The sequence below is a fragment of the Motacilla alba genome, chromosome 5 (assembly GCF_015832195.1).
Source record: "Motacilla alba alba isolate MOTALB_02 chromosome 5, Motacilla_alba_V1.0_pri, whole genome shotgun sequence".
NCBI lineage: Eukaryota > Metazoa > Chordata > Aves > Passeriformes > Motacillidae > Motacilla > Motacilla alba.
In genome coordinates, this window is record NC_052020.1 from 3,760,037 (window position 1) to 3,784,685 (window position 24,649).

The 24,649-nt window shown below is 38.2% G+C and overlaps 1 protein-coding gene across 2 annotated transcripts in view; it reads right to left on the reverse strand.

The window, feature by feature from the left end:
- Positions 1-677: 677 nt before the first annotated feature.
- METTL15 (methyltransferase like 15) overlaps positions 678-24,649 on the reverse strand; it is a 78,471-nt gene continuing 54,499 nt past the window's right edge. For both annotated transcript variants that reach the window (XM_038138659.1, XM_038138658.1), the window contains exons 4-6: positions 10,565-10,756; positions 7,877-8,055; positions 678-1,236 (exon numbers count right to left, since the gene is read on the reverse strand). In XM_038138659.1, the coding sequence (XP_037994587.1) occupies positions 791-1,236; positions 7,877-8,055; positions 10,565-10,756 (817 nt within the window). In that variant the 3' untranslated portion in view covers positions 678-790. The remainder of the gene's footprint in view (positions 1,237-7,876; positions 8,056-10,564; positions 10,757-24,649) is intronic.

A 24,649-nucleotide genomic window follows, 5' to 3' on the forward strand; every position in this document is an offset into this window, starting at 1 on the left:
AATTCCATCAGCAACTTAAAGTTGTAGAGGATCTGTGCACAGAAGTTATGGTTGCAGGAAGAAATTCAGCTGATCAGGTACAAATCTGACTGCTTTACTGTAGCATCCAAGTGCCAACAGTGGATTGTCAAAAACCCTTCCCCCCCCCGCCAAGATAAGATACAGGTATTATTTATCATTAAACAACCAGGTGATCACTCAGACATAAATACTTACTTTTAAAAAAAGCTAAGAGTCCATTTACAAATTCCTGGACAGAACATGGTATGCTGATGTCACTTTATTTCAGAATTACCTCTTGTCCCAATGGCATTCATGCAACAAATTAGCTGGGATACAGAAACAGATATATCAAGAATTCTTAGGTTAGTTTAAACTAACTCTAGACTAAACCAGACATCTGAATTAGGTGTGTAAAATCCACCTCCATAAAAATATGTCTCAATTGGCTACTGAATTTAGACTGTTAATGCCAGGATTTTGAAATTATTGTAAATGGAATACCATAAATACATCAAACCTGCAATTTTTATAAACGTAGTGTTTGATGCTCTTTTAAAAAAAGATGTATTTTTTGTATAACTAGTTACACCCACTTATATGTATTTAGTTTGCATGTTCATGCTCTATACTACTTCCTAACCAAAGCACAAAGAAGCACAAAGGTAAGAAAGAAATGTTTTCTCACAGCCTTCATTTTATTTTTTCAGTTTGACAATATCTGTCCAGTTAGCATTCTGGAAAAGAGAATTCCAGGAAATGATACAATCATGTTATCATATATTTTGGTTTAGAGTTTAATAGCAGCTCTTAGCTTGGCCGACCTTCCCCTTGGGTTTGTTTGAATATCCTTGGCCTGGGGTGTGAGAACTTTTTTCTGTATAGAAATCCACTTGGAGTTGGATTTTTCACAGGGAGATCCTTGTGTGTCTCCTCCTTTGGAGGCATTTTTCAGAGCCTGTCTGATCTTCTGCTTTGAGCCAAGGTTGTACTTCTCCGTCACGTCAATGCCATGAAGGAAACGTTTGATGATTCGATCTTCCAGGGAATGAAAGGACAGGGCTACAAGGCGACCTCCAGGCCTCAGAAACTTCTCAGCTGTCTTCAGCCCTGTCACAAGTTCATGGAGCTCATCATTCACAAATATTCTCAGGCCTTGGAAAGTTTTAGTGGCAACATGCACAGGTCTCTGAAGCAAGTCCTTCCGTGCATAGAGCGCTGATGCTGGAAAAGCACCTGTCACACATTTTAAAATATGCATGTTATTAACTTAATATTTCTACATCTTGACATCCACCCATGCAAGATGACTTTAAAGGAAAGCATAGTCAAAACTGAACCTTGAGTAGTGAGCTTCATTCTCTGTAATACATCTTTATTTTATGTTTTGAATTCACATCTCTGAACATAAAGCCTATTAAACTAAGATGCTTTGTGGTTGAGTTTTTTCCCTAGAATCTTTCAGAGAAGTTCCTTCTCCAAAAGCATTACCAATTTAAACTAAAAAATAATGGCTGAAATCCAGATAAAGAAAAAAAAGATAGGACAGACAAGTCTCACTTTACAGCTCAGAGTAATCAATGTCGGTTTGGAATTTGTGGTTGTGTTACGCTTTTAAGGAAAAAAACTAATGTACGATGGACACAATCTTACCTGTGGCTTGCAGATAACTACATTTCTTCACAGGCAGAGATAACTGAAGACAATAGCTACCTGGCAATAACTATCTTTCAATGAATTACCTGAAGTTTGAAAGAGATATCCTTGTTTGGAAATAGCAATTGTTGAACACTACGCCTGTGTTTCTTCAAATGTTCACAAAAATCCCTTGAGAAATTTAGAAAATGCAGCCGACATTGCTGTGTTTTCACATGCCTACAGAGCAGAATGTGTCAAGGTTTGTCAGACCTAAAATCACCAGATTAAATATTTTTTTATTAGATGCACAAAACTCCCTCTTCCTTTTCCCAAAATTCTTATGAGTCAAACAAGTTCTTGCAGAGACTGAAATTTTGATAGAAATTTTGATATATCAATATTTATTGTATTTTAAGCTTGAACTTTCATTACATGGATACAGAACAAAAAGCTAGAGAAGCCTAATTTGATGTGTCAGAGGAACTAAAGTGCAAGAATCCTTCAAGATCTGTGAAACCCGAGTAAATTTATAATCTATTACCTAAGTGACCACAGGAGTCTGGTAAAGATAAATTGAACAAATCATGCTAGCACATAAGTGGACAGTTATTTTTCTAAACAAGAGGCAATACAATTGGTATGTATGTATTAGAATGCCCCAATTTCATGTCAGTGCTAAGCTACAACATAATGAAGCAAAGAGTTTGAAGTAAACACAGCTCACAGTCAAAGAACTGATACTCTACATAGTGAAGTGAAAGAGAGGAATACTGTACCTCTGAAACTAGTTGTCTAAATTCAAATTGGCATGGGTGATTGAAAAAAATTAATAGAGATATCATTACCCATGAGAGGCTTGCACATAAGAATTTATTAGTGTAATTCTTGAGAGTTTTAAAGGTAAGATTTTATTTATGTCAGAAAGCCTAAGTGTTCACAAAGCATATCACAAACACAAAAGCAATCTCAGTCTTCAGCAAAGACAGAGAAAAATAATGGGATTTTAAAAGTCAATTGTTATTAACAAAGCTATTATCACATATGCTATGTCCTTAAGATACATTTCTGCATAATTGATTTTCCTACCTACCTCCCTCCTCTGATCTCCAAAGCTAACAGCTTCTAAATTCACTGAAGAGACCCCATTGTAGCTGTGGCTATTTCCAATCCTTATAGCCTGAATCCCTCAAGACAGAAAGTGGCAACAGGATTGACTTCTCCCAACCAATGAGTGCACGTGAATTTGTGGCCTGAAGCTGTCTCACAAAACAGTAAATAGATGCAGCCTGCAGGAGGGAGGCTTCTCCATCATTTACCAACTCCAGAACAAGCTACACTAGTCAATGTAATTTCTGTCCTTGAGAACATAACCTTCTATACTGACCATGAATCATAAACAGAATGTGTACGCTCATTGATGAGGTCACAAAGCTCATTTTGAAGAGAGATCTCAATTAAAAGGAGAGCTAAAAAACCACAGAGCATGCGGAATCCCAAGAAACCAACACCAAGCTTGTGCCTACTGGCATGGCCTCTGTTTCCATGTCTCTTTGCACACCTATAAATGGATTCTTTGAAAATGAAGCCCTTGGACAGCCACTGAGTGCCAGCTGTGTGTGATGAGAACTGTCTCTTAGTGCACAGCATAAAGGAACATTGTGCTAGGCAAAATAAACACAGCTTTCTTTAAAGGTCAAGTAACAGTCACCAGCACTGGTAGGATGCTCAGAACTATGGAATGAATCAGATTAGAAGAAATTCATCCCTTTGTGGGTGGGGAGGCACTGGAACAGGTTGTTTGGTAGAGTCCCCATTCCTGCAAATATCCAAGTCCAGGCTGGACAAGGCTTGGAGCAACTTGGTCTAGAGGAAGGTGTCCCTGTCCACGGCACGGCAGTTGGAACTGCATGGGCTTTAAGGCCCCTTCCAACCCAAACCATCCTATCAATCTAAATTCAACTTCAAAAGGCTCCGTAAAAATGTAAATGGACATGGTATGCTGACACCTGGGCCGGTTTTCATTGGTCTGCTCATCAACACTGATATTTTGCAACTGCAATACTGAACAGATAAATAAAAGAACAATGACACGGAGGCTATTAGCATGACTAGGACACTAACAGGTCTTTGCGACGTTCCTCCACTAATCTTGCCATGGCTGTTGAGTGCAGTTTCCTCCTACAATAACCTTCTATGACAATTAACTCTGACATTAATTTATTACTATGAATAATTTATCACACACTGAAGAAAAATTAATTAAAGCCCAGACAGGTTCTGTAAGTATAACACAGCCTTACATGCCTCAGTTGAACATGCACAAAGAGCACTGCAGGTCCTACAATAAAGCACAGAATACTAGTATTCAGGAAATTGGTAAAGAAATGCAGCCACTTTGCAGTTTTACGCCACCAAAACCTCCCAGACTAAAACCAAAATCAAACTGTTTACATGTTCCAAGACTTACTGGTCTACTGTCAAAGACTGGATTAATTTATAAATGTAATCTCTGGTTATTCTAATCTGGTTATTATTATATATTAAATGTAATTTCTGTCACACTGGCCTTAAGCTTTTTAGCCAAGGCAAAAGATTCTGATCTATGTTCCACGGGTGAAAAATTCCCCTATCACACTTACTCTTCTAGTTCTGTTAAATCAAAATCTATTTGTGCTTTCTGCTCAGGCACATCAATTCTCACCCAGGCCCCTCCAGTTATTGAGACACTTAAAGAAAATCCTTCCTGGTAACTGGCTGTGCAATGCACAAAAATGAAAAAAAAAAAAAAATCCGTATGGGAAGCTTGTAAAGTGAATTTCATTCATAAAAACACCACGCTTCTGGATAGATGACTGGTTTGGAATCCTAGTGAGAGAAATATCCATTTTTAGTTTTAGGATGCCCTGATGATACTTGCAGTTTAAAAAAAATCTAATGGGCTCTCACGTTTAAAGGTATTGAAATTTTAAAAGCTTGTGAACGGAATTAGCAGTGTGCTGTGCCTGTCAATAGGAGCTATCCAAGTCCCCAGAGTGTAAGAGAGTGGGAGAGTGTAAGAGTGATTTCAGAGCGTGCACCTGTTGGCAGTAATTTGTCTGTTGAATTAGCACTGCATTTAATAAGTTGTTGTGACGCAACCAATGTCCTTTTGTCTAGGCTCCCTCAGTACAGCATTAATTCTCACCCAGCTGAAATGCAGGCAATATTGCAAATTCCAAACTGATAATTAAAGCCTGCAAAAGTGAGCCAGTCTGAAAGAAATTGACTTCACCGATTAAAGTTTCTTTAAACTTTGAAATTTTTTAACATGTCATCATCAACTCCTTTCAAGTTAAGGCCAGATGTTTACATGGTCTCAAAATTGTCTGTTAATAGATGATGCACCTAAATAATGCTCAGAAAAAAAAATTGAATAAAAATTAATAGACAAAAAGGTATATTGCCCCCTGAAAAGAAATCAAAATAGACGATTAGTTGTACAGGAAGAGCATATGAAAATTACATCCTAAAAATGTCACCATTTTTAATGAGTTTTCCTGCACATGCACTCAGACCTAGTATTTCCAAACAGCCCAATGAGGTACAACAAAAGGTATGAGGAAGTACGTCTTAATAATCTTTCACACATCTACTCACTACTCTTCAGCTGAGAACTACTGATTTTCAGTATTTACAGAGCACTCAATGCTGCAAACAGCTCTGTGAAAATTATAAACAGTGAGAAAAGTTCCACTGTGCTGCTGGAAAAGATGCTGTTCCCCAAACTCCTCCTACTGCAGATTCCATAGCTCCTAGAGATTTTATTTAAACAGATCAAAAGCCTTTTGGATAATATTTATAAACACCAGGAGGAAGACAAAATTTTTAATGCTGTTTTGTTTCCTTGTTTTTGTTTTTGTTTTGTTTTTTTTTTTTTTAAAAACTACATCCTTCACTTTTATCTCCCAATGGATTAGGAACTGCAATACATGCTTTAAGCTTTTGGGGGGTGATAGGAAAGACCAGAAATATAGCATTCAATCAAAATAAATTAAATTTTCTAAGCTCAGGTTAGTCCAAGTCTAGATTCACTGTGATTCTGATGATCAGCTGGACCTTAAGACAAAACTTGGGAGCTCTGGAACATCTGAAGCCACAGTAATCAACAAGAGGAGAAAGAAATACAGGTACTACACAGATTCTCAGAGGCTGACACCCAGCTTCATTAGCTAGATTGTTTTGCTTGTGTTCTGGTTCTTACACCAGGCAAAAATGATGACCCTGCTCTGGAAGATAATCAGGCTTGCAGAGAATCTGCAAAATCTAAAATGCAAGGTTTTACTATTCTAATTAATAGTTTATTTTTTAAAGGGCATAACATTTAACTAATAGGTCATAAATCTTACTCTGGTCAAGTCCTGAATTAGTCAGTGTTTTTTTGGGCTGTGCCATCATAAGATTCCTGTAGCTGTGGTTTCTGGTACTGTAGCTCTGGCTTATCCCAATAACTTCACCAATATAATTCCATGTAAGAATACATGTTAATTACAGATGATAAATTAATCAAAATACATCACAATTAAGAAAAAATTCCTTAATGTTTTCTTAATCAGTTCAAAAACTGATAGGATCTACCACAGGACTTCCTTATTGGATGAAGTTTTATGCACACAGGGATCAGTGTAACAGCTCTAAAATTGTTATAATTACTTGTGTAGTCCCAAAAAAGCACACCAAACATACATATTTATTGTCTTGGCAGATGTGTGCTGGACTCATTGTTTTGGGCATGGACAATACCTGATGCATATCTGACTTGTGGATCAAGAAGCTCTTCAAACATAGCAAGGAATTTAAAGTGAGGACAAAAAATATCCTTCTCATGGTCACAGCAAGGGAGCATCAATTACTGACTCACGTGCAGCACATTAAACATGAAGGGATCTCCAATTGCTGTCTTGCATACACCTGTATTTTCATTCCCTTACTTTCAGCTATGGCACAAAATTATTTCAGAATTCCTGAGTTGCTTGTGTGTAACATGTTATATCTCTAACACAGTGAGACCGTTGCTTCCAACTCAGGGGTCTTGATCAACACTGGCTTGATCAACACTTTTTCAAAAAGCATGGGATATATATGACAAAGCTCAAAATTGTTATTTCAGGATATTGCTAATGATGACATTTAAAATGTAAGGTTTATAAAGCCTTATAGTGCTTTGTATCTTTGATATTTTGTTTTTAAGATTGGTTATATTCACTGTATTTACAGCAGGAGCTTACAACAGCAAACAGTGTCTTCAGGTCCTTTTTTAATATCAGCTAACCTTTGAGCCTTGGTTGACTGGGTATTTTGCTAAAGTATCCTGACTTCTACAAATCCAGACCTTTTAATTTCTCCATCATTAAATTTAAGTGCCTTAGACTTCCAGTTTAAGTAATACAAATTTTTAAGAACACCATGAAATTTTTAATACTCTTCAGGATACTGATAAAATATCTTACACTGCTCTTTAGCAAACGTTACATTTGGTTTAGAATTTTAAAGGTCTGTATTCAAAGTCAGCAGTTTAGACTTATTTGTGACAAGATGTAGTGATTTTCATCATTTGGGAAAAAAACAAAACAAAACATTCTGATGCTGCATATTATGTAAATGAACAGGATTCGTGTCTTATGAAAATTTTTACTTGAGAAAACAAACATAATGGTTCTTGATACAAACACTGCTCCTGCCTAACTGCATTTTCTTCAAGCTGTTTACAGTGAGGAACAAGGAAGATCAAGGGTTTCAATAGTCTCTTCAGGCTGATCTAGTTGGCATGCGCAAGGTGAAGCAAGCCATGTATTGCTTTGTGCTTCCTGATTCTTTAAAAAGACAGAAATGATCTGATTTTACTGGTAATTGGAAACTGCCATGGTACCTCCCCTTGAAATATTAAAATACAGAAACTTAAAACTAAGACAGATATGACATATCTGGTATTTGAAAGGATCAATAGCCAGGATAAAGAATACCCAAGGCTGCTGTCATTCTGTGGCTGACAAAATGATAAATCACTTCATGTTAAATCTATTATTGAACTAATTGTCAAACTACAATACAAAAAAGCCCAAAAAAAACAGAAGAAGAGAGCTGACAGCAGAGCAGAAGGGGCAGGATTAGATCCCGCACCACTCCAAGTACAAATAGATCCCTCTGGGACTTGGTGGGGATTAATATTTCCTTTCCTCCTGTGTGGAATTAATGAGGGTACCTGCCACAATGCTTGCCAGCTGCCTGGTCCGGGTGATGGGGTAGATGCTGCGTGCCTGCACGATGGCAGAGGCAATTCTCCTGGCGTGCCTCTCCTCGCCGTACGCGCTGAGCACCGACGCCAGCGCCCGCTGGTCCAAGGCGTTCACCACATCAGCAGCCGTGGCCATGGCAGGACACCTACGCACAAAGCAGCCAATTAGTCCAATTAGTGCTCTGACGTCAGCTGCCATCCACCAGAGGTGAGCTTCCACGGAGCCACACACACACACACACACACACTGCACGCTGCCTGGGAGGTGTGCAGATTGGAGGTGGCAGTACTGTGGAAACAGCTCGTGCCTTTTACATCCCCTTTTCTTGCTGGTCTAGGTGGAATTTGCTCCCTAACTTCAGTTAGAACAGTTTTAACTTCCAAGTGGTGTTATAAACTATGCTTGCACCTTTTAAACCCCTTTTGCTCACTGGTCTAGGTGGAGTTCGTTCCTCAACTTCAATCGGAACAGTTTTACCTTCTAAGTGTTTTCACAAACTATGCTTGTGCCTTTTACATCCCTTTTTCTCACTGATCTAAGTGGAGTTTGTTCCCTAACTTCAGTTAGAACAGTTTCAACTTCCAAGTGTTATCATAAACTATGCTTAATAGTTTAGAATAAAGAATTTATTGTATGTTTTCCTTGATTAGTAAACACATAGATGATGATGAACTATTTCAGTAGCCAAGTGACAGAGATATAGATATATAGATTGAAGGCTTACACTGTTTAAATTGTAGTGAGTGTGAGTCCTGTTGTTTACATGACTAGGTCATTTCTATTATCTCAGGAGAGTATTTGTATATAGATTCTTATGCCTTTTAGTGAAAAGTAATGCTAAATTAAGAATAAATATATTCCAGTATTGTGCTAGAATGGAAATTATGTCTGACCTTTCTCTTTAGCCAGATTTAGAATATAAACTTGCCTCTTACTGGGTCATTTCAGCCACCTTGCATCATATGTTATTTTCTAGCCAGAACTGATTTAAATGATCTTTTATTTCAAATCTCCTGCTATGAAAACAATTGCTAATGAAGATAATTAAACATTATTTTTCACTAAAAGGCATAAGAACCTATACAGAAATACTCTCCTGAGATAATAGAAGCGACCTAGTAATATAAAATACAGGACTTATTACAATATAAACAGTCTAAGCCTTCAATCTATGTATCTACGACTCTGTCACTTGGCTGACAGGGTAGTTCAGGGTATTTTATGAACATCATCTGTGGGTTTACTAATCAGAGAAAACATACAAACTACCTAATAAATTCTCTTCTAAATTCTCTTCTTCGCTTCCAGGCATTTTTTACTCCCCTGCAGTATCTTACAAAAGATAAAAAAACTTAGAGGCAAGTAGTATCATAGCAACAACCACAGTGTAATGCTTTTGTTATGCCTCAGGTACCCTTTGTTCTTAGGCTCCTGTTCTGTGTTTGTTTTCTCATGATGCATCCGAATTACACATAAGCCTGGAGTTCAGATTTCGGAAATCTGAGGACTGAATCCCAGGAGAACCATGGGAGCATTTTGCACAAGACCAAAAAGCAAGTATCGTGAGATTTGCTGTGTTAAGACTTAGCATTAATATCGTAAGGTAATTCCTTAGAAATTGAGGCTTCCCATTGGCTCTTGGGGGCAATGAAAGAACAAATGGCATTTCTTAAGACACCACGTTCATCAAAACACCAAGAAAAAACTGCCATTTTCTGTGATGTAATGTGTCATGCAATTATAGCCCTCACCCAGACAAGACAGATCTTTGGCTGCTCATGCAAAAAGCAGAGTGCTGCAGAAATACATCAGGTTGCCTGAAGATGAAAAACACTGCATAAGTGGAAATTATCACTCCATGACTAATTTTCATGCTCTTGAAAGTACTAAACACCAATCCAAATTTAAATACAGGTGATTTACTCAGTAACTATTAATTTGACAATTAAGTAAGCCTGATGTGCCTCCTACACAAAGAGAAAGGAAGCTTGTAATTTTGCTAAGCAGAACTTACAACAAACACGTGGGCATGGAAGACAATGTCACATTAGCGTGCTAAAAGCAACGTGGCTATCTGATTTAATCTAGCAGATATAATGAACAGGATTTTATCTATTTATTTTTATTGTGTTCCTTTCACAGAGAAGCAACTGGATCAAATGGTCATTGCACAAAAGAGGGACGCTGCTCCTTTCTGGAGGGAGCAACTGGACCTGCTCAAGTGAAGTTTCCACAAACAGCAAGTGTAGCAGAAAAGGAAAAGGACTGCAGCAAGAAACTGTGAGCCTGCTGATCAAGTACAGGTAGAGAAACTGTGGAAATAACAGGCCTCTGAAAGAGAGATGTTCCTGTAACTGTGCACCACACACTCCAAAAATGTTACCATTTAAAAGTGCAGTTAATAAAACATTACTGGTTTAATCCCTCACCACTAGAACCTTTCCCTCATTTCCAAGAAGGCAAATACAACAACCAGGGCTGAGCACTGAGACAGAAAAAAGCTTTTTGGCAAAAGAAAGACAGGATACTCGTGCAGTATCAGTTGTGGTTTGAGGATAAGGATTCTCCATTTAAAGAGGAAAGGAAATGCACAAAGGTGGCAGAGCAGCCAGTTTTGAGGTTCAGAATATAAGAAATATTCTGTTATAGTGTACCTGTCATGATCCATCCTCATGTCCAAGGGCCCATCCTTCTGCAGGGAAAAGCCTCTTTCAGGTGTGTCTAATTGCATGGAAGAACAGCCAGCATCCAGGAGAACGCCGTCCAGAGTGCCTGGCTCAACCCCAGACGAGATTAACAAAGCCTCTGACTGGCTGAACCGTCCCAGGAGAGGCTGAAGCTGGTTTCTGTAAGAAAGGAACAAATGAATAGCCCCAAGTTTAGTTATAACGATGCCATCTCTCCCCCTTGCACAGCAGGAATTAGATAATAGCACTCAACTTGTCTCAGAAGCAAATAGGAGTATTCCCAAAGTAATAGTTTATGTCTTTTTCATATGCCAACATTGAAAACTGGTCCAGAATACCCCTCAGTGGCTAGTTCAGCTTTAACTCTTTACTCTCTTCCTGCTTTATCTTAAAGAAATGGAAAAATGACTAAAATTTAATTTTTTCAGTGTGTAGGAACTCAAGAGTACACCTTCAGCAGGAGGTACTGACTACTGAAGTACCTGCCCTGCTCAGCAGGGCCCTCAGTAAAGCAAGGCCAAGGTGCAGAAAAGAAAGAATTGATCTAGAGAAGCAGACAAAACAGAACAAGAGGGCACAACTTTGTGGTTAATATTTACCCAGCAGGAAAACAATTCCAAGTTCCAGCCATGGGACCAAACACGTTTTTAGTGGCATTTGTCATTTTAAAAATAACTGGGAGAATGAGGCGCACTCAATCACAAGCAGGTAAAACCCTTGGTCCACTTTGGATTTAGGCACCTGATCATTGCAGAGAGTGGCTTAACATGCACTTTTGTGCTTGCTGCTCTTTCTTGGATTCAAAGTAGTTGATTCTTAATATTCCCATGCTGACAAGGAAAAGAGGAATGGCAAGGGAGAAGAGAACACACCTTGGGCACACATGTGTGTCCAACCACACAGAGCTCAACCAGTGCTGGGACAATGCTCTCAGGCACAGGATGGAATTCCTGGGGTGTCTTGCCAGGAGCTGGACTCAGTGATCCTGATGGGTCTGCTCCAGCTCAGGTTACCCTGTGATTCCATGATCTCTGAGGTTTCCATTGCTCTCTTGGGTATCTAATCCCAAACTTCTGGGTTTTGCCTATATATAAGGTGGCTTACAATTACACAGCTTATTTTATCTGTCTCTCAAAATCTAAATGGATTTCCCAGACTTAGAAAGATTAATCAACAAATTGCTGCATTTTTAAGCAGTACCTGCAAAACAGAACACATTTCTGCCCAGGAAGCCAGTGCCTCCGTGTGGAGAGGAAAAGCTCCATCAAAAGGAAGACACGAATCCAGCCACATGGAAGAACACTCAGCTACACAAGACTCTCCTCATGAGAGCAGAACAAATCCACCCAGTAAACACAGCACAGAACCTGGAAAACAGTGTGAATGGACAATTTCCACCAGGGATATCATGATGGAACACACAATTTGGAATTGATTTCTGTCCAGCCCATAACTGAACATAGCTACTCAGGATAATAAGAACTGACAGCTCCTGAAAAGCACAATGATCCACTTCAGACACTTACACCAATTTAAGCTACATAGTTATATAGTTTTGAGATTGTATTTCCTCCCCAATATAATGAGGAGAATTTCCTTGAAAATGCATACTGCTTTTTCCAACTGGGCAGTGTTTCTACCTTCCTGACTCATGCAAATGAATGAACTTTAAAATTCCATATGTGGGAGATGAAAATAAATGAGACCAGCGTAAAACTATAAATTGCCATTGTCCAGTTCCCCAGCAGACAGTAATCCATGACAGGGGCTCTGAAGTAGTACTCTACCAACCCATCTGAAATATTACTCTGAACATGATTTATTTATTGCTAGAAATTTTCTTACATTTCTTTAAACAAGTCATAAATATGTGGGTAGCTAAGAGATTTGTGACAGCTTTTGATTTGTGATCTGTCAAACTTCTGTATTAGAAAAGGTTAACTAAAAAAAAAGAAGTAAATTTTGAGTAAGTAGAAATTTACTCTTTGGTAGAGAGATGCTTCAGCTGGAAAAAAATCTGGAGGTTGCAAATAAAAAAAAAGGATTGAAAAATGATTAAGTTGACATTTGATGTGAGTCTTTCAGCTGTGTGGAATTACAGCTTCTGTATATAACATGTTTGTTTTGCACTGCCTTGTGTGTACCAGTGGTGGATACAGGCATCCTGGTGATTATAAATTCTCACTAAAACCAGATGCTTTTTATGAGGTTATAATGACTGTATTACAATGTTCAGGCCAGCTTTCTGAATTCCTCTTTCCCTCTGGAACAGAAGACACAGTTTTAAGCATCTTGGCTGTCTCATATCCTTCAATTAATCAAACCAAATGCACAGCAATGAAAGATTTATCATTTTATCAAAGGAAACACAAATATCAACTCTGTTTTTTTGGTCGGATAGTGACGATGATAGTGATAAAAGGGACTAATCTACTAGATTATAAGCATGACACATTTATTTGAAATAAAATATTTTACCAAGAGTTTAGAACATTTGTTAGAAGATAAAGAAACTCTCCCCTAGTCTACCATTCTTTATGCTTATATTCAGATAAAACCTGCCTGTTACACACAGGATTTCTCAAAATATTCTTAATTTCCCCTCAACTTCCTTTTGAATTCAGATTTTTATTTACGTGATCTGTAAATCCACTTTCCAGAAAAATCTCAAATAAATAATAAATAATGAACTGTTAAACTATGTTATTAACCTTTATTTCCTACAGTCACATGCTTTCTGCTCCACCTAGGCATGCAGAATTCTTGCCACTTTTTCAGTCTTCCAATGTTTTCTTTGGTCAACAGAGGATTTCTGATCTATGACATACTTACCTAGTGTGAAAATCTATTACTCTTTCTTGTCTTAATTTATTGCAAAGCCAGTGCTCAGTGGAAAAAGCGGGCCAGGTAAACAGGGGAACATCCGTAAACACCAAGAAAAACAGCCAAGCTTATAGTTCTGAGAAGCCTGAGATAAGAGAGCACATCAAAACATCACAGACCAAGACTGAATCGGGATTTTCACCACTGGTGACACCTTGGAAAGCTGCTAGGACTAGCAGCTGTAAAAGGGTCCCTGTAATCATTTTAGGCAGTTTTAGAAGGTTAAAATCTGACTAAAACAAATTGTCTTGCTTAAGAGAAAACATTTAAACTTAGTACTTGAGCAGCATTTTATATATTCAGAATATTTTAGAAACATAAATAAACTACAAAGAGCTTTTAGCTCCTCTCTTATAAATGGAGAAACAAGACTTGTAGGGTTTAATATTTAATGACTTGAAGATACCACAACAAAAGCTAGGACAATTTCAGAAACCATGGTCTGAGGATGTAAGAAAGGAGAAAATACCCATCATATTAGCTCTCATTTGGGGGGTGTATATGAGGTAATAGCATGGCAATTTTTCAGCAAATTCCCAACCGCTACAGACAAGCAACCTCTAACTTCTCAAAATATTCAACATGCTCACTCCCTCTTGAGTAATCTTGACATTCTACAAGAAAAAGATATGTAAGATTTCAAAAGAACACTGGGAATATGGACAATCTGGCCTTCTTCAAAAAGAATCAAAAGTTATTCAGAGCAACTAAGGTAGTGGGGCCTTAGAAGATTTTCCTGTGCAACAACTTCAGAAGCTTGCAGAATTCCTGGGAAATAACACAGTTGGAAAATAATAGAGAACCCTGGGTTCAGGTCATAACACAGTATTTTCTTATATTATGACACATAGCATAGTAATTCTGCTAGACAGGACTTGATCCACACTTCTCAAGCACAGGAAAGAGCAGAATGAGAAAGAGTTCAATGTCTTCGAAAGTATTTCAGGCTCTGCAGGTTTCAGTTAATATCTGGTATTCTGCAATGCTATACAAAAATATTTATTTCTCATTTTACTCAATTGAGAGGGATCCACACAGCAAAAAAAAAAGTAAAGAATTAACACAGCTTCAACAAAATAAATGGAATCTTTTCTCTCATCTAATTTCTCTTGATTGCCACAGACATTGACATGACATCAATCATTCAAGTAATTTCATAGAGATGTACAATGATGTTTTGATGGTGTTTCAGTATTTTTTTATGTATACATAATAATACTTGTTCCTGATGTTTCACCATTGCTCCACTTAAAAATTCTGAGTATAAACACATGCCGATCCCTTGTCAGCAGTGAAAACTACATTTCACCCAACCAGAACAAATGGTTTCTCCAGGAGAAGAGAAAACAAAGTTTTTCAGCCAACTCTAGGACCTGCACATCAAACAAGGAGACCAACGTGGTGCTTGGATGCAGTAACTCCCCTGGGATTGCCATCAGGGGGGCCAAGCAGCACCAGCTGTAATGAGGACACTGGCACAGACCTGGTGTGACACTGCCTCACCTCGCTGAGGTCACCCACAGCTGTCACAATGCTGCCATTTTCACTCATGGCTGCACTGCCCTAGGCACACCCAGAAGCAAACTGTGAGGTATTCCAGCCATAAATCCCAGGAACTTCCAGTATTCCTGCCTGGGAATTGTGGTGTGTTACTGCACCTCAGTGTAACATCCCTCTCAAAAAATGTACCTGAAAACTCCGCAAAAATCTTTACATTGCCTTTTTCAAATGGAAATTTGGCATGGTTTTCATGCTTGCCAAGGATTGCATGGCCTGGTTTTGGTAGTGGGGGGCACAGAGGTGGCTTCTGTGAGAAGCTGCTGGAAGCCTCCACCATGTCCAGCAGAGCCAGTCCCTGCTGGCTCAGAGGATGGACGTGCTGCTGGCCAAGGCTGGGACAAGGAGGGATGGTGGGAATGCCTCTGGGATAACAGATTTAAGAAGAAATCAAAACAAAGCTGGGGACCAGTTTTAAGTCCAGCCAGAGAAGAGAAGGAGGAGGAGGAGGAGGTGAGAACACATAAGGGAAAAACTTGGAGACACCAAGGGCAGTGGGGAAGGAGGGGCAGGAGGTGCTCCAGGGGCCAGAGCTGGGATTCCTCTGCAGACCCTGGGGATGATCATGGTGAAGCAGCTGAGCCCTTGCAGCCTGCGGGGATCCAGGGGGGATGCAGGGATCCAGGGAGGATGCACAGATCTTCCCACAGCCCCTGGCAGAGGTGCCAAGGTGATTTCTCCTAGTTTTTATATCAATCCATGAACCCTTTGTTAAATTTTCTCTCCTCTGTCCAGCTGCAGAGATGTGTGAGTGGCTTTTTGGGTGCCTGGCATCTGGCCAGTGTCAACCCACAGCACCCAGAAAAAAAGTGAAACCAAAAATTGTGACATCTATCATCTTATGAACCAGCTGTGTCATTACATTTCTAGTTTTATATAAAAATAAATTACAGATCTATAGAAAGCCCAGTAGCTACATGAGAACTTACAACTCAGTCTAGGCTGTGTTTTGTGCAACAAAATTACAAACTGAAATCTCAGCCACTGATTAACAAAGGCCTGAGAACTGAAGAAGCGTATGTAAAAAGCAATTTCCATAGAACCAAGTTAAGATTTTCAAATTTGAGGGCTACAATGATAACCATACCCTGTCTGAGGATCCCTGAAATGCCATTGTACTTATTTTTAAATTGGTCAACTTTTACTTACCATGTATTCCCACTTAAGAGGAGAGAACATTTAAAAGGCATGCATACATTTGAAAAGTCAGCTACTTCTCTCCATATAACCTGTCGACATCACACCAAAAAATCCCAATGAAAAACAATCCCCCCTTTTTGTATTGACTTGTAGAGCACTGGGCATCTTACACTGTCAGAAATGCTGCCCCAGGAGGGCCTTTCTCTGCCTCCTCTTGCCAACTGCTTGTCCTTCTTACACAAACCTTCATGGTTATTTCGTGCTTCAGTGGTTCTCCTCCAGCTCCCAGGAAAACTTCCCCTTTTCCTTTCTCTGCCACGCTCTGTAAAGTGATGCAATCCTTCACTCCTCCTCTGCCATTGGCACCACAGCCCAAAACTTCATTTAGAGGTTTAATGTCAGAAGTTTGTAACAACCTCTCAAGCACACCTGCTCCAAACAGACTGCTCACTGTTTAAATGCTCATTTTTATTTCTAGATGAAGTCTGTGCTCCACTGTTCTGTCCACTAACACAATTTCAGCAAAAAACTGCTGGAGAAGGCACTGTTCCAACTAAAGGAAAATATATAATTTGTAAACCAAAAGCACAAACATCAAAGATGGTTTCCATTGAGCATAAATCCAAAATCTGGCCATACTAGACACCTTCCACAGCAGGTATACTCAATCTCAATAAGTATGAAAATTTAAGTTCATAATGAACAATTTGTCCTGCTAAATTACAGATTAAGGAGGCAATTATTTTCCTTTTTCTGAGAAAACAAAAGACTAACAGAAAAAGACAATCAAGGCAAATTTCAAAATTACACATCTCACCAAAATTTGAAAAAAAAAAAGTATTTTTTAGTTTCCTAAGTAACACAAAGTTTTGCTGCATAATAAGAGCAAACTTTATGCAATTGCATCTAGCCATTAAAGCCTTTGCTATAAAATATATATCATCATTATGAGTGACACCTTTACTACATAATATATGTAGCACACGTATACACTGCCATCATTCAGATGTGCAAAGAAAACCAAGCTGTCAGAATGATCTGCTTGTCACTCATAGGACGTAACAGCTCAGAAAACTCCTGGTTTCTCTGGTTTCCATTGGGGATTTCATTGGGAAGTAGATCTCAGTTTGGCAGCGGCCATAAGCAGGAACATCTGAGTTATCGTCATTATCATCACCTCAGGACTCCCAAACACTCAGTGACCCCTCTCAGCTTTATTGACAATTTTAACTGCCCCAGCACAAACAGTGTGTATGGAACACCAACCAGATGAATCTGCCTGTTCTTCCACCTCTCCTCATAAACACTACTACCACTTCAGCAACTACTGCAAGAAGTTTTGTTGGACCTTTCTGCTGACAGTTTGCACAAACACTTTTAAAAGGTGAATATCCAACTCAGCACTCAAGTTCTAAGATTATTTTTTCACTGTAAGAAAAACACAGCAAAGCAAGTTTTCTTAGAGTTGATAAATCTTAATAATGATATTCTTTTTCTACTGGCATCTTAAAAGATAGCTTGATAAAAACTGCCCTCTCCAGTCCACAACAACCCCACATATAAACTCACACTTTCACTAGAGACAGGTGAGTAAAGGTACTTAATTAAACTCAAAAGCAATGTTGCTACTGGCCATCAAAGGAAGGAAAGTTCAGTTTAAATCAGTTACCAAAAGCCAGTAGAAAACAGAAAGAAATTCCGGGTGTACACCAGCAGGTTGAAAGGTACAAATTAACACCAGGAACATAAAAGCTGTATATGAATGCATTTCAGCCCATGAATGTAAGAACACTAAAATCTGTAGCAACAAGCATTGTAGACAGAACTTTTTCAACATGCAGGAAAGGGGCAGATCTCTTTTTTTCCAGGGTTAACACGCAGTCTCAGAGGAGTCTGAAATTGTATTGAGTGTTGCAGACTGGAGACAAGGCACCAAACCCAGATTTATCATTCAATCAGCTTTACTGATCAATTACTGATTAACTGTGATCAGGTATGTACAATGACAAAAATACCATATGTTAGAGTCTAAAAAGTCAAGAACTTGCCTCAGTTTTGTCTCATTTGTTAAATGAACAAAAAAAAGTGTATTCCTCTAGTACCTGCTGTCACCCCCTGCAACATTTCAGTTTCCGAATGTTTCTCTCTCACTTAAATCAGTAATGAACTATTCTTTTTTTGACAAACCATTTCCTTGTTTCAAACAGTACTTAAACCTCAATACACCGAGGATAAATACATCCAGCATCAAGAATTTACTACAGATGAAACAAGTAACTTTTTCTTCCTTCCTGTTCTTCTTTTCTAAGCTGAGCCATAGAAGAACACGCCTACAATTTGAATTGACTCTCACCTCAAGCACTAAACTCTCTGCCTGTCACTTGGACAGCATCCCATACTCCTAATTGTGGGGAGGAGAAATCAGAGAAGCAGAACACAAGAGAAATGCAAATAAGGACAGCAGGGAAATGGGGCATCACTCAGCCACAATTGCAGTTTGCTCTCCTGTGCCTTGGCTCATACCAGGTCTTACCCTTGTCCAGACAAAGCAACATGAGCTCTGCATAAAATTAAAAATTCAATCACATCATGGGTTTAAAAGACAGGCCAATAGCCAGTATTTAGTTCTCTGTTCCTTTCCCAGTGGCTTTTAGCATGCTCTTCTACCCAGCAGTGAACACCACCACGCATTAAGATTCCCAGAACAAGGCCAGTATTTCACCTGTCTTTGGTCAGCTCACAGCCCACACGAGTAAACCTGACATATTCTGCCACACCACTTCATTCCATATCTTCTCACCTGCTGCGTTGTGGGGTTCTGCAGTTCTCAAAAAAAACCCCCATCATTTTTGCTGTATTAGGTAACATAGCCTAAAATCAACAATCCAAAATCAACCAAAAATCAACAGCAAATCATACCACCCACCATACTGGCTTATTTTGATAACTGATGAGTAACTAAGTTGCATGCTGCACCCACATATCCTTGTGGCACTGCCCTGGTGAGATCATTTGAAATAAGATCAGAGTGACCCCTATAACCAGGCAGAAAATCCACTCCAGAAGATTGCTTTTCTTCCACTACTCCCTCTCTACACAACTTCACCTTGTTAAATTGCACTTGTTACTTCTGTATTGACCAACTCTGAAAATTGCTCCAAATTATCAAACACTTAAAAATCAAAATTAAATCTATACGTGTTTCTCAGAACATCGCAATCCAATCTTGCAAAGAAAGTAATGTGCTTAATCCTACTAAAGATTATAACATGCATAATAATATAATCCTACTAAAGATTGTAACATGTATCTGCATAGTGAAAAGATATCTGTAAAATATTGTAAAATATTTTTTTTACAATTCAAAAAAATTTGACTTGTTCATCAAATGAAAACCTCAAGAAAGGTATGATTTCCAAATCCTTCATATGCAAAGTTAGGTATATCCCTCAAGAAAACCTCAGTTACAACAATAAGCATTAATGTTTTGAAAACTGCCGAGGGTATGCAAAAGAACACATCATTACCAACTCTAAGAATGCTCTTGATTGAAAATGCTGTATTAAAACACAAGTTGGCAGCCATTCACTTCCCTAGCAACCCTGACCTTTTTTCTAGTTTAAAAATGTCAATTTCAGAAAGCAATCATAAAAATAAAACCAGTTTATTCAGGAGCCATGAGCATCTTGCTGCTCTTTAGACACCTCCAGTTCGCATCCATGTAGAGTTATACAGACAATTCTATATTAAAGTTTTATTCTATTACTTCATTTATTAAGTACCTTGTAGTAAGAGCTGGGAAATTTAAATAGATCTCACCAGTGACAATCTATCCTGACATTCAGTGTTGCCTGCACTGACATTTTTACTTCATACAAGTCATGAAATGCTGCATTCAAATGAACTTCCCTCCTATAAAAATGAACATTCAGAAATTGTGCACATTATCTTTTAAGTCAATATCAGAAATAATAGGGTTTTTTTTACTGAAATTCCCTAGTCTCAACAATGTTATTTTTTCTGCGCAGAGACTACATGCAGTCTAATTACTTGCCACTGCAGATTACAACATAAAGTCTGAAGCTGTAAGTATTTGGAGAGGTAAGAGAACTTTCAATTGAATAATATTTGCTCCTGAAAGTACACATACAATTTTAAATTACTGCTCTGATTCTCTCTAATGGGAAAATATATTCAATTGAGATACACTGGAAAAAAAGAAGAAAGAAGTACCCCATTTGTGAAATAAGACAACATTCTGAGGGAAAAAAAAAAAAGTGGTGAGTCAGCTCTACCAAATATGAAAGTTAAGGAAACAGGCACATAATCAACAGCTAAAAAGATAACCATAAAGACACCACATAGAAGTAGTAATATGGAAGTATAAAAGTGTGGCAGACCATGAGAACAGAAGCTGTTGCATAACCCCACCTTAAAGTATCATGAGACACAATCCTTACAACTCCATAAACAAAAAAAATATTTGCAGCAAGTTTCTAGCCTAGAAGGGGAAGTGTCAGTCCAGCTAAATTTGTTGCATCCCCAGTAAAGGATGGCAAAGTTCCTAAAAGATTACCAAAGAGAAATATGATGAGTTCAAAGCACCATGTTTGAAAATATGTACTAAATATATGAAAAAAAAACCACTAAAAAACTGAAAAAAAACCCCTTGTCTGAGCTGAATGCTCATCACCTGGACATAACCATGAAGAAAAGAAGCAGCTTTTGGCCATATGGCCAAAAGAAGCAGAAGCTTCTTTTGGCCATATGAACAGTAAACAGCTGTGAAAAGGGAAATAAAACCCTACAATTTGCAAGTCAAAAGTCTTATTGGAATAGAGAAGTATTTAAAATAGAATAGTAAGACTTCATCCAGAGTTTGGTATGCTACTACAGGATACCAAAATACTGTTCTAAAACAGAACAGTTCAGAGTGGAACTGGCACAACATGAGAAGTGAGAGATTATGAAAAGATGAAAAAACCCCAGACTTGTTTTGCATACAAAAAAGGAGGGCAAGAACAGATGTCAATATTCTACAGCAAGTATTTTAAATTGCCAAGGACAGAAAAGAGCTAAGAGATATTAATAAACTATTAGTTAATTGTCTTCAATTAAAGTTAAATTAGGTAACTGCTTTACCTGGAAATTTAAAAAAAGTTTCATATAATGAAAAATTAGACTCTGGAATAGCTGGAGCACTGCATATAGAACTCCCAATTACTTTTAAGATAGAGCACAGTGGAGGAGATTAAATTATGCAGTGGCTTATAATACCATGCAATTGGATTCAGTGCTGTAGAAGTCTCTTACAGCATGTTTATATTTGAACAGCTATTGTAATTCTCTGCTGAAAAGTTCACCCTGAAAATGTTTATGTAAACTTATCAAGACATATACACATTACACATTTTACATGTGTATAAACATACTCCAACCTAAGAATAACTTACCCCTTAGGTATAAATGGTTCCTTTTATTTTTAGAAACCCCTTAACTGAATGCATAAATACAAGATTGGCCCTGAAAAGGCTTCTTTCCCTTAATTTTTCCCTAAGCAGTTACTGGGGAACTTTTAACCAAACAAAATCTTGATATTGACTGGAAACTGCTATTTTTTGATAGAAAACTCAAAAAATACACTGCTCTCAGATACAATTTTTTATAACTTTTTTTTTCATTCCTTAATTCAGAAGATGAGAAAGGAATTTCCAACCCCATTTGCTGCCACAAAAGGATAATTAGGGTCCCAAAATCAACAACTTTTGATTGTTCTTGAAGGAAAAGTTCAATAGTTCAAAAGCTGAGTGACTGCTTTTCCATAGGGTGCAATAAAATAGTCTAAAGGCATTAACTTAATGTGCTATAAAAGGAGATAAAAAAGAAACTCCCAAACAAAATCCCTACTTACTTTAGTGCTATTTTAAAGTATAATTCTATCCAACTGGAAAAAAGAACTGGCACCTCTAAGAACATTTTAACCCACTGCTCATGGCTTGGGACTTTGTAGACTGTATTTCTCCGTGCTCATCAGCAGGTTTCCATCTGTTTTATAAAGCAGCTGATTCCTCAATTAGACAACTACTTTCTATCTTAACTTTCAGGTTAAGATCCTATAAGGAAAATAATTACAGGCAATTTTCACACCAAGATGAACGGCCTTCCAGGTGGTAGAAGACACACAACGTGATCTTGACAGCCTTCAGAAAACAACTACAGTCTACATCAGCAATTATTTAAACTCAAGTTTTTCAAAACTGGAATTAGGCAAGAATCCATTTGATCTGCAAATGCTCAGAATGTTGCAGAGAATTTTTTTTTTAGGTGCCATCTTTTTACCTAGGAATCACAGAACTAGGTAACAATTTGCAAAAGAGACCTCCAGAGGTGTTCTAGCCCAAAGCTCAGTGCAGACCTAACTAGATAGGCTCCCCAAGGCCACGTCCAGTTGAACACCTCCAAAGATACTCCACAGGCTCTCCAGGAAACCTCTTCCAGTACTACAGCCCTCCTGGCCATCTCCTTCACTGCCACCTCTAATTGGAATTTCCTGCCTTTTAACTCGTGTCTCAGAACCTCCACCAGACTCCAGCTCTGGGGCAGCCCTTCAGGCAGGTGAATAACTCCAGTGCAAATTGTTCACCAAGTTGGCAAAGGGTTTTCAGCTATTTAAGTCTTCAAAAATACTACAGATCACTGATCCTGATTTTAATTTTTTTTTCCTAGAATTACAAAGACAAACTTGAAATTAGGATGTAGCAACTGTGTATTTAATCAAAATTATAAAAATCAATTAATACAGTAGATTAATAAAATTAAATTAATCAAAAATAAAATTAATCAAAAATTAATCAAATAAAATTAATAAAAAAGCATAAAATTATAAAATGAGCAGTTTGACATTACCCGGGAAGATTCACTTTCAGCTTTCTATGTGTTTTGTCACATAGAAAGCTAAACAGTTACTCCTGAATCATTTACATATTTACTACAAGCAGACTCATTTTCCATATCAGGCAACTAATTTATGACTTAAGAGATTTTGATGTTGGATTCTTGGCAGGATACAAAATAATTGCTTATCGTTACCTGATGACACGAAAAATTTAAGAATCAAGCTCTAAACACAAGCTGGTTTACATCTCAGTATTCCTGCATGTTCCCAAAATAGCTGATTTTTCAGTTCTACTATGGTTTTCTTTGGAAGTGCCAGTAAATTGAATTTCATTGCTCTCCATTTGCTACAATACTTTTTAGTTTAAAAAAAATTCATTATTGAGCAGACTAACTCTCACTGGAACAAAGCCTCACTTTTGCTACTACACAAATACATTTCTGTTCCTGTTCACAAGCTGAACTATTGAAATCATTATAAATACCAATACCAGCACTTCAAGTGGAAAAAAATGACCTTTTATTTAGAATAAATGCCTCTTTGCCAATGCAAAACCATGGCTAATCCATTAAATTCTTCAGAGTACTGCAGATGGCTACACTGGTGTTCCCACTATGTGCTCTGGTAACATTTCAAATCACCCATGAGGGATACTAAAGAAACACTTTACTATTTCATTTTGGCAGTATTATAATGTCTTACCAGGAGTATCTCTTCCCTAAGAGTAAGTACAACTCCATTTGAGAATCTCCTTTAAAAGAACTTTAAAAGACACCACGTTTCCAATAACAAAATATCAAATAAAATCAAGCAGAATTCAACAGAAGCATCCACAGGCAGTGGTCAATGTCAGGACAAGCAAACCTCTGGCTCCCCTCTGCAAAGCACTGCCACAAACCTGCTGCAGCAATTTCATCCCCACACACCACCTGCACCACCACTGCCTGTTGTGTCATATTCACAGTATTGCTGTTGGATTTGTTACACAGTGTGTGGCTCAATTGGATTTATAAAAGTAATCCTCAAGTGATCCCAGAGCTATTGTTCTGTCTCAGAAAAGAACCCAGAAACCGTGGCCCAGAAACCTTCCACTGTGGGTCTGACTGCTCAACACCTCCTGCATGTGTGCTGACTTCTCCACCTACAGCAGTCCTGACATCACAAGCCATAAAATGAGTGAATTATCTGACACACAGGTTATAAACACCTTGTGGGAGACACTGTCTGCCAAAAAGGCTGTCAGAGAGTGCTGGTGCCATCAGATGTAGGGGGATAAAAGGCACGTTCACCTTTGTTATAGCTGTTTGGCATCGTGCATCTCACAAAGGAGAAGCTGAGCCAAACAGTTCAGGCAAAGGCTTAAATCATGGCAAAACCACACTTCTCAAAACATGCAGATCACCCTGACAAATATTAGACAAATGCTCTGTCTGAAATGAAGAAAAGAGTAGAACCACATTCTGCACAACAAGGGTGTGGCACAGCTTCTTTATAGATGCATCCACTAGGAAAAAATGCAAACATCTTCACAGTATAGTTAGCAAAAGTCTGATAATCAAAATTAAGAGTCAAGTAGC